Source organism: Strigops habroptila, chromosome 11 (assembly GCF_004027225.2).
Source record: "Strigops habroptila isolate Jane chromosome 11, bStrHab1.2.pri, whole genome shotgun sequence".
Taxonomy (NCBI): Eukaryota; Metazoa; Chordata; class Aves; order Psittaciformes; family Psittacidae; genus Strigops; species Strigops habroptila.
In genome coordinates, this window is record NC_046360.1 from 8447986 (window position 1) to 8463073 (window position 15088).

Below are 15088 nucleotides of genomic sequence, written 5' to 3' on the forward strand. Positions count from 1 at the left end.
TCATTAGTGTGTTATGCTAATAGAGACAGAGAACGATATTTAAAGATGGATGTCAAATTTATAGGGATTTTAAGTTATTTTCTTTTTTTTTTTTTTTTTTTTAACTCAGATTTTCTGAGTAAAACCTACAGCCTGAGCTGAATTTGTTCACTATTTTTTTTGCTTTAAGTTTCTCTGGCTGTCAGTATCAGCATCTTTTCCCGTGGAATTTGTTTTCTCAAGAACTGAAAAATGCTGGGGCTTAGACCTCTTTGTTTCATAATTCTGAATAAGAAAAATGTTTTGTCCCTGTTTATTTTCTGAATCCTTTCTTGTGGAATATTTTCCCAGTGAACTCAACCTTGAATATGATTTTTTTTTTTTTTTTTTTTTTTGGTCTGTCTTTGGAACCTCAAGATTCCCTAATCCCTGTTTATCTTGGGCTACCTTTCTGTTAAGTGCTGCACATTTTCCTTCGCCGAATGCTGTTCAGCAGAGGGATTCTTTTGGTTTTCCTCATGCAACCATCAAGAAGAATATTATGAATTTAGGTGGCTTGTCATTTTTTGAATAATTTGAAGAATTTGTGCCTTTTTTTTTTTCCTAGTAGTACTGTCTTTTCTTCTTCTCCACAATTTGTTGGTGTTTTCTATGAAACATTTGAGAGATGGGAAGCAGATGAAAAATTGAAAAGCTTGTAAACTGCTGGGGTTTTTTGATTCAAAGAGGAAGGAGGAAAGGCATTCTGTTTAACATCAGTCTCTGTTGCCTGGTAGCCACTCATTGAGATTGACAGTCAAAATGTGTTTATTGCATAAATTGCAGTCAGCCTCTTAATAAAAATTCTGTGTATGTACAAGAGATCCTTTTGTAGGATAGTTCTTCTGGTCTGGATGGGGTTACGAGCATTAGTGAAGCTGGCTTGGGTGTGGAAGGTTGTCATGTTAGTGCTGTTTTCAGTGTTGCAATCCAGCTGGAATGCTATTGAATCCCAGTTATATTTAGTCTCTTGAAATACCTGCTAGTGAATGAGAATATAGAAGAGGGAATTTGGAGGTGGTGATTTTATTTTACGCAATGGAGTTGAAGATATTGAAATCTCGACACAAATCTTCAAGTCTTAAAGCAAGCAAAAAATTTGAGCATTGAAAAACTTTCGTACAATCCTGTAATGTTGGAACTTTTGGAAATTTTACAGGTATTTTTGGCCTTTTAATTATAAGTCTGCATGATTCTTCTTAAGCAGTAAAATTTGCCTTTGTATTTTCACTATACAGATAACAGATTATGTCACTCCTCTAGGAAATGGGAAGAGGCAGATTCTCATTTCAGGTGCAGAAATAATATGTGCATTTCAGGAAAGAGCTCTTAAAATTGATGGTCTGTCAGATTTTGAAACTTAGCTCTTCTACATACAGGTGATTTTGAATCTTCACATTGCTTCCTGTTGCAATATTTTGCAGTCTTAAAGGAACAGAAATGCAGGATCCTTACAAACATTGTACTAGGTTCCTCACCTGATGCCATCTTTTTCTAATAGTGTGGGGTTTGACCACTGCAAATACCAGATGCTCTGTTTAATGATTTTGTGAGAGAACCCTGACATAACCCTCCAGAACCGGGGTATTCTGCACTCACTGTTCTCAGCTTGAATCCAGATTTGTTCCAGAGATTATTATCCTATGTAATGTCCTGGGATTTATCCAGTGCTGGATGTTCGGATTTTGCATTTAGATTTTGAATTACCAAGCCAGCAATGCATTTATGGATTTAATTGTAATTACTATTTTTATATCAGTGAATCTGATACCCTTAAAGAATTGGTGTACAATAACTCAAGAAAGACTGTCTAGTGAAGTATTTAAAATTAATTGAGTAGCTTATATGTCAGGTTTTATAGTCTTATTGTAAATATTTTCTTGCATTTGTTTCTTTATGGTGTATATTTTTGAGCTAATTTGTTACAATAAGTAAAGGCTTTCTTCTCCAACCAGATGGGGCCAGTTAGCATTTTCTGCTTGGTTTTTGTGGGTTTTTTTCTTACTTTCCGTTGCATAGTGTTTTGCAATAACAAAGGGTGATTTACTGTGATGGGTACAAAGAGCAAATTAATTCATATTTCACCTATGCAGACTTGTTTGAAAGCTGAAAAAGTAGGTTATAAAAATCTCGTCTGGTGTGTTGTCTATGAATGGCAAGGACAATAGGCCAAAAAAGTGCAGTATTTTTGTATACTTTAGAAAAAGACTGAAAGAAACACTATACTGTTCACACTATCTGCCTCAGAGTTTCTTTATTAATTAATGTGGTCTCTGAAGTCTGAGCAGATGCCTGGATTTTGTAAAGATCACTTTGAATAGGAAACACCAGAGCGTTAGACTTCTGAAGCTCTGCTAATCATCAGCCTTTGAGGTTATCGTGTAAGTGCCAGTCACTACTCAAATGGAGATAAAATTTCCATCCTGACCCTATATGGATATAATACTCTGATATTAAAATAGGACAATTGGCATTTGACATGTCTGACTTGTAGCAGCAAAAGCCTGAGTGTGAAGGAGAGTTCCCACGCGATAGCGGCCTGTGGTCAGGCGTTCTGCAGCACGTCGGGTCATTGCAGAGCTGCAGGCACCCTCACAACTACATGCTTTATATTGGCTGACAGGTCCAACATGTCCGCGTGGTTGTTACACTGCATGACAAAAGTTATAGATCAAAAATCTTTTTCCAGTCACTTTTGCAGTTGGAAAATGTAGGTTTTAAAACTTGGAGTGACTGAAAGGAACTGAAACAAAAGGTTGCACCTTTGTTGTTCTTTTGTGTTTTGCTTTAGATGTGTGTAAGAAAAGGTGAGTATCTACAATTTGCACTGCAATATGTACAAATTCACAGTTGTAATAACAGAGGGAGCCTCAGTTTAATATTGTGTCCACCCACTTAGGAAGGATTTCCTGTGTGTTCTGGGGAATCTAGCTTTTCCATTCTCTCTGAAATACTGCTGTCTTCACACTTTTCCTTGGAGCTCCAAAGTGTGCATCCAGCTCCCTCCAAATGTTGGTACTGATAGTTGTCAAGTGTAACCAGGCTGGGCCTATGCAGAAATTATCTCTGAAGTGAATGTCCTGTTCTAGTCCTAACCTAATAAGCAGTAAGTGTCAGGACAGTGATACAGGTCTGCTGGGAAGTTGTATCGCTTATCTAAGACTGGGTATTTTTACAGTCATAAGGCTGTTCTGTTACGTTGTTTTGATGTTTGACTTCTGTGTCCTTTGGTTTATAATTGAGGTAAAACTGGAAAGACACAGGAGTTTTGGCTCTCAGCTTCTTCAAGGAACAATATGCTTGTGGCACCAGGTGATTTGAACATAGATATTGCCTGTGACAGGAAAATGTGAAAGTAAATAACAGAGAGGAGTCTTGAATGAAATACTTGTGTATTTCATTGTGTATTGTGCAGAGGATAAGTGTAAGATCAATGATCCTCCATAAATTCATCCCTGTTTTTAAGACTTACTCAATATACTTGTCTGCTGCACTGAATGAATTTTTACTTTTTCAGGCATAGCTAGACTTATAAGTGTGTCAGAATTTGTACATAGCATAAAAATCCTATTACTCTCCAATAGCACATCCCATTTATGTATTCTGTTGTAGGACTTGATGACTTCAAAAATATCCGTATCTTGATAAAAGTGCTTCCATGCTTTCGGAAATGTTTCTGTTGCAGCAACTGGAACTTTCCCTAAGCTATGTGCTATCCGGCGGCTCATCAAGTGGTTTTGCCCTTTAGTTTAGTTTTTTGATTTAACCATGTAGTGAGTCTCTGTGGATGATAGTGATCCTATTTAATCTGGAGATTTTTAACTAGTATTATTCTCTTGTTATTTAATAATTACTGTTTCTTCTGCAGGCACCCTATGGAATTTATCCTCCTATGAACCCCTGAAGATGGTCATCATCAACCATGGTCTGCAGACGCTTACCAATGAGGTGATTATACCCCATTCCGGTTGGGAGAGTGAGCCGAATGAGGACTCTAAGCCTCGTGATGCTGAGTGGACAACTGTCTTCAAGAACACTTCTGGTTGCTTACGGTAAGGCAGAGCCATGGAGTGTTAATCTGTTCACACTTCACATGTTATAGGATTTTGTAAAAATTATTTGAAATAAAGTATCCTATATCTTCCACTTTTGCAGGGATATACCCATCTTAGTGGCCACAGTAGCAATGTTTGGAGGTATTTGCCTGCCACGATCTCTCTTGTAGGACTTGTCAGTGCAGGTCTGTCCAGTGGGGTCAGTGTGAAGAGTAGGTCATTTATCCCGTTTAGGGAGAGTGGATCTATATGAGGAAGTGTATAGTAGAATGGAGAGTGACCCGGGTAAGAGACCTGGTTAAGGTACTCAGCTTGTACGTGCCAAGCTAAGTACAAAAAAAGGCATTTTGTGATACAGACTGTGCTGGAAGTACTGATAATCACACTTTCATTTGTCTGTTGTACTGTGATCAGTGGGCTGTTTTTACAAATTATTCGTACCTTCTCTGCTTCCCTTCATGGTGCTGGTTTTATTTATTTGAAAAATGTGTTTTCAAATAACTCCCTTCTTGGGTTTAGGCCTTCTCCTATCAAAAGGCTTTTGTTTTGGAGATGCTGAGGAACTGGTTTAATGGAGTTATGCTGAGCCTGAAACATTGATGCAGTTTTAGCCACAAACGCTTGTGGACACACACCTATTTTAAGCTAAAGTGACTAAGGACCTATGGGAAATTACTTAAGAACCTGAACTACTGACCATTTAGGAACATATTTCTTACATTCCTCTCAAAGGAGCCTATTCTGGTTAGAAATTGTATTTCTGAGAGCACCTTGAGAGTAGGATAGTACATGCTAGAAGCTGGGGTCAGGAGGAGGTCTAATGCAGGCTAAAAAACCTGAAGAACCAATGTTCTCTGAACAGTCTTTCATTTTGCTTTTCTTTGAGATAAAATACTGGAGATGCCCTGTTAGATTCTTCAGCTTTATGAAGAAGTCAATTAGTTTGAACAAAACTAATAAATAGATTTGGCATCATATGTTCTGTTGCTCTGAAGTATACTTCTGTCAGATTTCTACTGATTTATGCATCTTCAGAAGTTGGCTCATTTCTGTTTCTTGGGCTTGTGGTCTCTAAATTGCAATAACTATTCCCCTGAGTAACTTCACAAATGAAGAAGTAATGAAAAGTGTTCTGAAAGGGCCCATTACTGAAATTATTTGCAGTCCCACTGGAAACTAAGGTCCTTTAAGTAGGCTCCAGACATCATAAGTTTTTACTTACTAGTGTCTCATTTTCTAATGGAGTTCTGCAAGAGGAAATTACTCATGTTGAGGGATAAAAGGATTAACTGAATGAATGTGAGATTCTCCAGTAAGTGTAGACAATAAATTGATAGTTAGTAGACTAACCTAATCCACATCATAAATTTTTATTAGTATGGGATCCACTTGAACTTCTACATTCCAGGATAGCTGGGGGGTGGGTGGGTTGGTTGGTTGGGTTTTTTAAAGGTACTGGGTTTATGCAAAAGCTTGTGCCACTTTGGACACTGTATTCTTCAGGCTAATTAAGGGGAGTGTGGAGCATAGTAGTGCTGAGATACGTTAGTTAGAGAATTTGAATGGTTGGCAATTAAAAGTAGTCCTGATGCACTTCAAATGCATCAGGACACAGCCAGTAAATAGTGACTGCTTCTGTTGTTGAAGAGGGGAACATGTATTTCATTCCTTTCATCTGTAGTCTCTACTGTCATAATCATGTGGAACTATGTGCTTCCTTGTGGAAAACTTGAAGCTTCAGTTAAGATGAGGAGCAAGGTTGATTTCATGCTTGAAAGGAGCTGCTTAAGGTAAATGGAGACATGATAGCAGGTTAGCAGGGAAGGGTAATCTCAAAAAGGTAGTTTGTCCATGTGTCTCTGTTGTGCCACGGAGAGAGCAACCTCTTGCACAGGAAGGAGTGACAACTGTCTTGCTGTCTTCTTACTTCTTGCAGTGAGATAAAGTGGGTCCAGGACAACAGACAAAGATGCGGGAGTGGGTGAGATAAGAGCTGTCTTTTCAGTTGATCATACTTCCAGTGTTGGTGATATTACCATTTGTAGAGCGCTTCCAGATCTAGGGATAAAAATGGACATATCAAAAGTATTTATCATTACTACTGTTGGATATAATTTTGCATTGTTTGTTGAAATCCTCTGCAGCTCATCCTTAAAAGCTCCAGCAAAATAAGATAGTTAGCACCAGCAGAGAATAAACTATTGCAGCCATCTGTCTGACAGACGTCAGTGTTTAAAACCCCCTTTGCCTACGCTTCTCTCGTTGACACAGGCACTTTTCCTAGAAATTGAATTTTCCATGAATGGAGCTTATTGCAGACTACAAACTGTTTACCAATTTGAGACTTAATTGGGAGGTTACTCCTCCTGATGCTGTTCCAGCCTCCCGTGTCCCCTTTGAAAGCGCGCCTCAGGTGTGCTGCGTTGTCTTCCAAAACAACTGAGAGCATCTTTGAACTTCAGAGGTTTCAGATGTCCTTGCAGTTTAGTTATCTAAGCAGGAGACAGGTGTTATGCATGCGGGACGCGTTCATTTCAGTATCATTTTTTCAGTTAATAAAGTTTATCAACAGATGTGGGCGAGTTTGTTTCAAACTCAGTGATTCACAGCGTGAACTGCCAGTTAATTATTCGCCTTTTTTTTTTTTTTTTTGACATTGCTTTCTCATCTTTACTTTGTTCTTAATCTGGGTCTCTCCTTTGATTATGGGGAGCCTTGGAAACACTTATTTCAAAATAATTGAAAACAAGTAATTAAAAAAAAGAAAAGCCACCTATTTGCCTTCACCTCTTCTTCAAATCCTGATCCATCCCATTTTCCTTTCCAGTCCTGTCCTGTCCACAATACATTTTTCCCTTGTGTAATATGTAAGTCTCTCTCCTTCCTCACTTTGGGAGTTCAGGTGCTGGTGTGTATCCAGGTCTGAGTAGGGCAGGGTGAATTTATCCTATGTAGTCAACTTGGCCTGCATGTGCCTAAGGGTGTATTAACGTCTTGTAGTAGCAGCACATATAGTGTAGTGCTGCAGGTACACGTGGGATGGAAGGATGCTTTAGCAGAGGGGTCAGTTACTGAGGCCAGTATCTTAGCAGGCATCTGTAACTGCACCAGAGTTGCTTTACTTGGGAGTTAACTTTGCTAGATGAGAGGTGTGATCCATGCACTCTTTCGCCCCTTAGGCAAAGCTAAGAAAGTTTGCTGGTTTTGTATAGCCCTGATTTCTACCCATTTTGTGAAGTAACAAAAATCCATCTTTATGCTTGATGTTGCTTTTAGTCTTAGAGGCCAAAGGACTTGTGCTCCAGAATGGATCTGTCTGAGCTGCTGTTTGAGAAAGGCCTGTGTGTGATACTGAGTAATGTTGGACCTGGTCACTTATGAGCTGGAAATCAGAGAAACCGTGCAAAGCTTATCATAAAGAAAGGCGTTCAAATGCTATCTACAAAAGCCATGAGTTAAATAACTCTGGGATTACCTGTGATACTTAACGATGTCCATACCGAACTACCATACCTAACTGGCAATGTATACGTAGCCAGTAAGAATCGGAGGCAGAAAAAGATGACTGGTTAAGGTTTATGTTGACTTTGGGGAACAGTGTTTATTTTAAGGGCTGCTTCTGAAGTCATATCTTCTCCCATGACTATGGCCATTGTAGGGATCTCTTGAATCCTGTTACCATCTGAAACATGACAAGTGGGTTCTGAGTGCTATCCTACTCTGTACTTGCCAAAAACTCTCTTCAAACAAATGTTTTGGGAATCCTGTATTCCCCTTTGTGAAATAAAGACTTGGCAGCACAGCCAATTTGCAAACAATGATCTGATAATGAAATTTATTGCATCCTTTTTATGTAAACTTTACCAAGAAATGCTGAACTTTTCAGAAACTAGTGCAGGTGATGATAATTTTGTTTCCATTCTCATCCTGAGATCAGGAAAAAGATGTTTCCTCTTACATTGCTGTGTCTTGATTCCGGGGGCTGACCCAATATGATAAATGGATCTACAATATGTGTAATAATTTTACAACTTGTGATAGATGCTACCTTGGGTATAATTTTATAAATAAAGTGTTCTTCTATTGTGTTGAACCTGCTGAGACAAATAGGTATGATGGAAATCTAGAAAGGAACAGTAAAAAAAACAAAGCAAAAATTGGTTTATTGAAATGCAGTATTTTCTTGCTATGGAAACTTGGCTATAGAACTGGGGAAGAAGTAAAGAAGACATTTGCTAGGAAAATCATTAAATATGCACAGATGTTCATTGATTTCATTTGGAGTACAAGTTTCATGTCTTTGCATAGTATTTTATTCTTCTAGGTATGTGGATAATGTCTCTTCTAGTTACTGCCTTTTTTTCCCCTCTATCTTTAAAGGCTTAAATCCCTACTGGGATTTGCAATCCAGAAGCATTTGTTTTCAACTTGTTCTCCAGTTTAAATAATGTAATAATTTTGTGCATCTTAACAAGGTCATTTCATGATCCTTCCTACAACTTTGACCAGGACGTTGAGGTGCTTTAGGGAGAAGAGTGTACTTGTCGAATTGCTTGCAGGGTGATGAAGCCAAGGGTAGCTCACATGTGTTCAGGCAGCACCAGAGACCTTCTGGTCTTGTGTCTCCAGGTTTCTTCTAAGGTGCTTCTCTGTTTTAAAGGAGAAGTGCTGCATCTGTGGGTCAGAGTGCTGCTACAGTTACATTATCTGTTTTGTTTTCTGTGTAGGTATCCACCATGATTCCTAGTTCTCTGCAAACAGTAAGGATTTTAATGGTTTAAAAATTAAATTCATTCTGGGCTTAATTGCTGTTTTCTGCCTAATTACTTTTAATTCTCCCTTGGATTTTTTCACTTCTAAGAGGACAGAGTAGAACTTAGTTCCTAAATTGCCAACTTTCTAGCCTGATTCCTGATCTAAACTGACCTGCTGTCAACAAATGTTAAATGAATTAATTTGCATAGCAAACAGATGCAAAGTGCTCCTTTTTCCAGGGTACCATCTGTAGTTGCAGTGTTTCTTGTCAATTCTCCAAGTACACAAGAATTCACATTCACAAATAGCCTGAGGGTTCAGAGGCCTGGCTGTGGGTGTACAAACACAAACAAACTGCACCCACTTGACTTCCACTAAAAACATGCGTTCTTCAGCTCAAAATTGCACATAACAGCTTGTCCAACATCAGCTCCTGAGAAGGGACAACCTGATGGCTAGAGCTGTTACAGGAGACTTGAGAAGTATGGGCTTAATAGCTCTTCTGCTCTATACCGACATAACTGCAGGCATGATTAATGGTGTAAACCTTTTTGTGGTCTAATTTTTAATAGCCCTATCTCCTTCTGGTGGTGTGAGGTTCAGGTTCATAAGTGCCTGGGTGGATCTGGACTTTGGTCACTGATCTTCACATTCCTGTCTTTAACATGGGATTGACACCTCTGTCCTTACCTTCCCCTGAAGTTGGTAAATACCGGTGGTTCAAGGATTTTTAAGTGGTTGATCCTAGAACCAACAATGGGAATAAGCACTTCCTGTAGGAAAAAACTAAGAATTCAGTCCGATTGAATCAAAACCTGAGAGTTATGGTAAGTGTGAGGTACGATGTTTGAAGGCATAAGATAAGGAGTTGGTAGATTCAGAGCCAAAAACATACTCCGCCGGGATAAGAAATGATATAAAGGTATCTGCAAGCTCCTGTTACTTTTATATGCTTCAGAGGAAAGAGGACTGAAGGAGTTGATGGTAAATCATTAATACTTAGGATGTGCCAAATAGAGGTTTTGAATGGGAATGTTTTAAGCCTTTTTCTGAGGATGGCAGAGAGCATTAAGGTACATGCATGTCTTGTCCTGCAGATGTAACTTACAGTGCTTCAGTCATATATAACACTGTTTAACAGTACTGGATGCATTTGTCAAGTCCTAATGTCTTTATATACTTGTGCATACATGTATGTATATAAACACTGTAGCATGAATGTGTTCATCTGTGAGGCATGTGGAGGTAGAGGAGGTTTGTCAAACGAAACGTGTGGCCTTGTTTTGGCAGAAAAATTCTCTTTGTTCACTGGAAACAACTGTATGAGTTATAATGGTGTGTCCATTCTTTTTTCTCATCTCTGCATGCTGTGTTTGAAGAAAGAAACGCTGACAAAGCCAGGTGCTTATGCCCTCCTTTCTTTTTTATGATTAATGGATGGCTTTTCTCTGAAGAAAAGTGCTTGGGAATTAGAGCTTTCGAAGTGAATTACCTTCGAACTCTATCCATCTTTAAATCCTGCAGGCATGATAATAGTATGTGGTGACAGTCACATAATATTTGTCCTGCCTGCACTCTTATGTACTTGAGGCAGTCTTCATCTCCAACAGACTGAAGTAAGAAGGCACTTAAGTACAAATCTTTGACCTGGAAGTGCTCTCTAGTGAAGACTAGGGCGCAGGAGGTGAAGCTCAGGTGATGCTGCTACAGTGCTGCCAGCCAAGCTGCCATTGGTGTCAGGGGAACTTTGCTTATTGAAGCATGGCAAGACAGAGAAGATGGGAAAATCTGAGTTTTCAGGTGCCAGCTTATATTTTCTCTGTTTTTTTTTATCAGCAGCAAAGTACTAATTAAGCTTCACAAGTCCAGCATTAGTACAGAGCCCTCACTGCAGCAGCTACCTTTCTCCGTCACTTCAAAAAGGATTTTTGACAAATTTGTTTTACTTCTAATCAGTGTTCAGGTAGTCCTTTAGTGTGCTTTCATAGGGCAGTTGTTTAACCAAGGAGGCCTGGACAGGACTTCTTGCAGAGCTTTATCACTTCCCTGTCCCACCCAGAGGAGATTAGGGCAGATGCTAGCATGTCTATGTCCACCCACCCACTGTACTTGGAGGTTGGTTCACTCGTACGGGTTTCATACTGGGTACAGTCTTTGGGAGACTGCTGCTCCAGAAACTGCAGCTAATGATACTGTCAGTGTTTTGTTGTGCAAAAGGTACTTTTGAACTGGACTTTCAGCAAAGGAATCTTTTTAGAAAGAGGCAACAACTGAACAGAAATTTGCTTGTGAATCTTCACTTTAGAGGCAGAAAGCAGCACAGAAAAGGGAGAAGCTTATCTGCCCAACCCAGGCTGGAAAAAACCAACTCAAATTAAAAACCTACACAACAGAGAGGAGAGAGCAAAGGCAGTTTCTTAATTAGCTTACTGATACTGTGCAGGATCACAGCATATGGCTGTCCTGGGGCTTATATGATGAGCAGAGCGTTTAATTCGTGCTAGTAAGGAGCTGTTAGGGTTTCTCCTGACAGTTCCTGATGTTTAGCTTGTAATATAAATAAATTATGCATAGATTTTAGCAGCAGAGACATAACCTAGTTACATGCAACCTTAATGCTTTACAGTCAAATCTGAAGTATAAATGTAAAGTTGTGCACTTGCTTATTGCCTTCTGTCATTACTTACGAATGAATCTAGGTCCCTTCTCCCTTGGCTGTCAGTGAGAGGAATCTACAAAAAATGTCTGTGGCTGTGGTGGGATGAAGAGCAAGACTGAAACAAAGCTCACTGCGGGCACTGTAACGGACATAGTTTGCTTTGGAAGGCATGTGAGCCATGATCCTTTATTAGATAAATACCACCTTGGTTTTGTATTTTTGAGATTCTTTTCACGTTGCAGCAAGCATATGTGATAAAGCAAGCAGAGCCTCTTAGCCTTTCCTGCAAGCAGAGTCTGGAATAATTTGTAAGCTAAGTAGCTGCTGCTGGGCATCATGGAATTCTTGTGTAATGCATTTCTGCATCATTTTGCATTACAGGAGAACAAGCTAAGGCCCTCCAAATAGGTCATGCAGGAGGTAACCAGTCAGCATTTTACTGAAAAGGTATTACACGATGTTTTGGATATAGAAAGCCACAAATAACAAAAGATGGACTTTACATCTGTACCTTGTTAAACTGTACTGCTGACTGCTGAGCCCCTGCTTGTTGCAGGGAGCTCTTGCAGACGGTGCTGACATGCGTATGAGACATGTAATAGGATGCTTTGTAGGTTTCTTGCTCTGTGCCAATGTCACTGGAGCACAGACTAAGCATGTGAAGTCCTTTTCAGCGGTGGCTTTTCATATGTCCTCTTTTGAGCATTTGACCAACTAAACAAAACCAATCCCTTTATTCAAATAGCAGGAAGGGGTTTACATGCAAGGCACCTGGGCTGCGCTGCTGCTTCTCTCTTGGGTCTAGCTGGTGAGTGGATGCTTAAGTGGAGCAGAAATCTCCAGTGGGATCTCCTGCCCGGATCTGGGACACCTTTTCTCAGTTGAACAGCTGCTCCCTACCTGATATCACCATCAGTAGAGCTCCCCGGTCTTTCTGTTGACTTCGTTTGGACTTTGGCTTCTTCCTGTTTTCTTTACCATCTTCTGTCCTTGATTTTCAAATCAGCTGTCTGCTGCCAGCCATCACTGTGTTGTACAGAGCTCTTTGACCAGTGCTGCCCAGGTCAGGCTGTCTGTGTCACAGGCAGCTTCTTTTTCTCTCTCATTTTTACAGAACAATGAGTTTAATACCAATTAAACTTTCTGGAATTTCATGTGAACAGAAGTATGGAGTTTGTTCTCTTTTTGCATGAAACAATGGAATGATTTAAAAATGCTGTATATTCCTCCTTCGTGGTATTCAGTACCTAGAAATACGCTCAGAAATAGAGTATATGTACTGCAACTGTTATTTATCAATCTCCTTTGGCTGACATCCAAATAAAAATTTCTGAATAGTGAAGCAAAGTGTGGGTGTCTAAGGGTGTTTTTATAGCAAAGGTTCTGACTGTCAGCGGAGGTGGATAGAACGACTAATGTATTTAAATTAGACTCATGAGAACCTTGTAGTTTTTTTTCTCAGCCAAAGTGTATAAAACTCAATGAATGTGTGGACAGTGATGGTGTTAGGGTCTAGCAAGGTATGCATACTGCCTGTCAGCTTGGCCACAGCATTGCCCTAACTCAACCCACTTGTGCAGTGCCACACACTGAACCCACCAGAAAACCCCAGTCACTTGTAGCACTCCAGTTTGTAATGATCACAGGTATCCTTATCTTCTTCAAGAGTGCTGAAACACACTATATAGGAGCCAGTGTTACTTTTTAGCCTGGCAATACAAAAATAGCTGTTGTTGTTTACGATAGTAAAAAGTAGGATTCATTTGGGCAATCTGAGACCCTGCAGTGTGCAAAAGAGGCTGTTGAAAAGAACTCATCACTGTGTCGGCTTCAGCTCTCAGCCACACTTCTTCCAGAGAAAGGTGGAAATGTTACTAGGAGGATGTCTTAAAAATTTCCAGTTCAGCTTTCTATTTACACAAAAAATGAAGTCTCCAACCTGTTGTCTTTGTCCCCAGCTTGGTCTCCAAAGAAAGTGCTTTTTACAACCACTGAACTGAAATTTCATGTAAGTGTTATTAATACTCTACCTTCTGGCTGTCAGCTTCATCTGCAGCACTGTGGGATAACAACTGATGGCCCTTTCCAGCCAGGTGGCAGGCACAGCAATAGTCTTGGAAATAGTAGTTTTAATGTTCAAAGAAAAAAATGTGTCTCTTTGCTTGTAATTTCAAGTTTCTCTTTGTCATTAAAAAACCCACAACCACACAGAAGGTTTCCACATCTATCTTTCAGATTGTTAGGGAGAGCACAGTGGAGACATTGCTACATGATTTGCATTGAAATACTGCAAATTAAGTGCCATGCATTTAATTACTTTTAAATCTTTTGAGGATAATTTTGGTGCTTGGCACAGACAGTAGTAACAGCTCACCTGTCCTAGAGCTGACGAATACCAACCCTGTTCTGCAGATGTAAATGCTACCTTCAGAGTTGCATATTATTAAGAAGATTATTTGGTGATAATGATAACCTTATCTAAAGCATGAACAGATTTCTCAGCACATTCCCTTCCATTTTCTGAAGTCTTTAATACCAACAGGCTGGATTCCTGCCTGATGTGTTTCTACGCTGGTAGATATTTACTTTTATTTAACATTTACTTAGTGCTCTTCTGTTTTGTTTTCCCAGGCAAAGCATATATTTTAACATCCTTACAAATCCTTTTTCACTAGTCATGTCTACAGTCTGGATTCCAAGAATTTGAGGAAGAATCCAGGTCACTCTTTCCAGCTATGGGCTGGGGATCTAAATCTCTGCAACAAGACTTGTGCTTTACTGTTTTACATAAGATCAGTCATAGAGTTGATTTCCTTCCTATGTACTTTGAGGAACACGGAAAGTAATTTCATGTCTTGCTCCTAGAATTGTTCTTTTGAGTGTGTTGTGTATATTTACAGTAAGCACCTGCAAAGCTGTCTGTTAGCCTTTGCAGTGTGATGTAAGAAAGTTTTTACTTTTGGTTTTAAAATACATTTCAATGGACTCTTGGAAAAGTATTGAAAAACAGGGAAAGTCAGGGAAAGCAGCAGAGGAAGTTGTCTGTTCAACTCTTGTGGTGTTGAAGAGACAAGGCAAGGGAAGAGACTATACAAACACCAGAGATGAATGGCAGTTATCATACCACTGTTTTGTGTAAAAGTAGTTTGGGTCATTCTTCCTCCCTATTCCCACCCATTTGAACAGGCAGTCAACTTTATTTTCATTCATATAACAGGATTTTGTCCATCATCAGTACCTCAAAAGCCCTGCAGAGTTCCTGTTTTGAGTTATTCAAACTTAAAAAGTATCTTTACCTTCATCTGTAGAGGTTCTTGGTATTAAACTGTCCCAGCAAGCAAGTCACTGAGATAATGTGTTTCGTTCCAGAATCTTTGGGTTATTCCAGTTGTTGCATGACAGTCTTGCTCCTAAGTAACAGTTAACAAACACCTCAGCTCTAGGGTTTTAGCTTCCTTTTCTATTCAGTGTCTTGTATCAAACACTCCATCCACTGAAGAGTTGATTTTATTCTGATATAAAATAATGCTTGTCTAATGTGTAGAAGAGTTCAATGAAAAGCAAAACTCTCTACCCAAATCTGGATGTTGTGTTGCATATC

At 39.4% G+C, this 15088-nt stretch overlaps 1 protein-coding gene across 23 annotated transcripts in view; it reads left to right on the forward strand.

Annotated features, from left to right (window-relative positions):
* ARVCF (ARVCF delta catenin family member) overlaps positions 1–15088 on the forward strand; it is a 279202-nt gene that overhangs the window by 208725 nt on the left and 55389 nt on the right. For all 23 annotated transcript variants that reach the window (XM_030500611.1, XM_032920202.1, XM_030500609.1 and 20 more), the window contains one exon: positions 3887–4070. In XM_030500611.1, coding sequence (XP_030356471.1) covers positions 3887–4070 — 184 coding nt within the window. The remainder of the gene's footprint in view (positions 1–3886; positions 4071–15088) is intronic.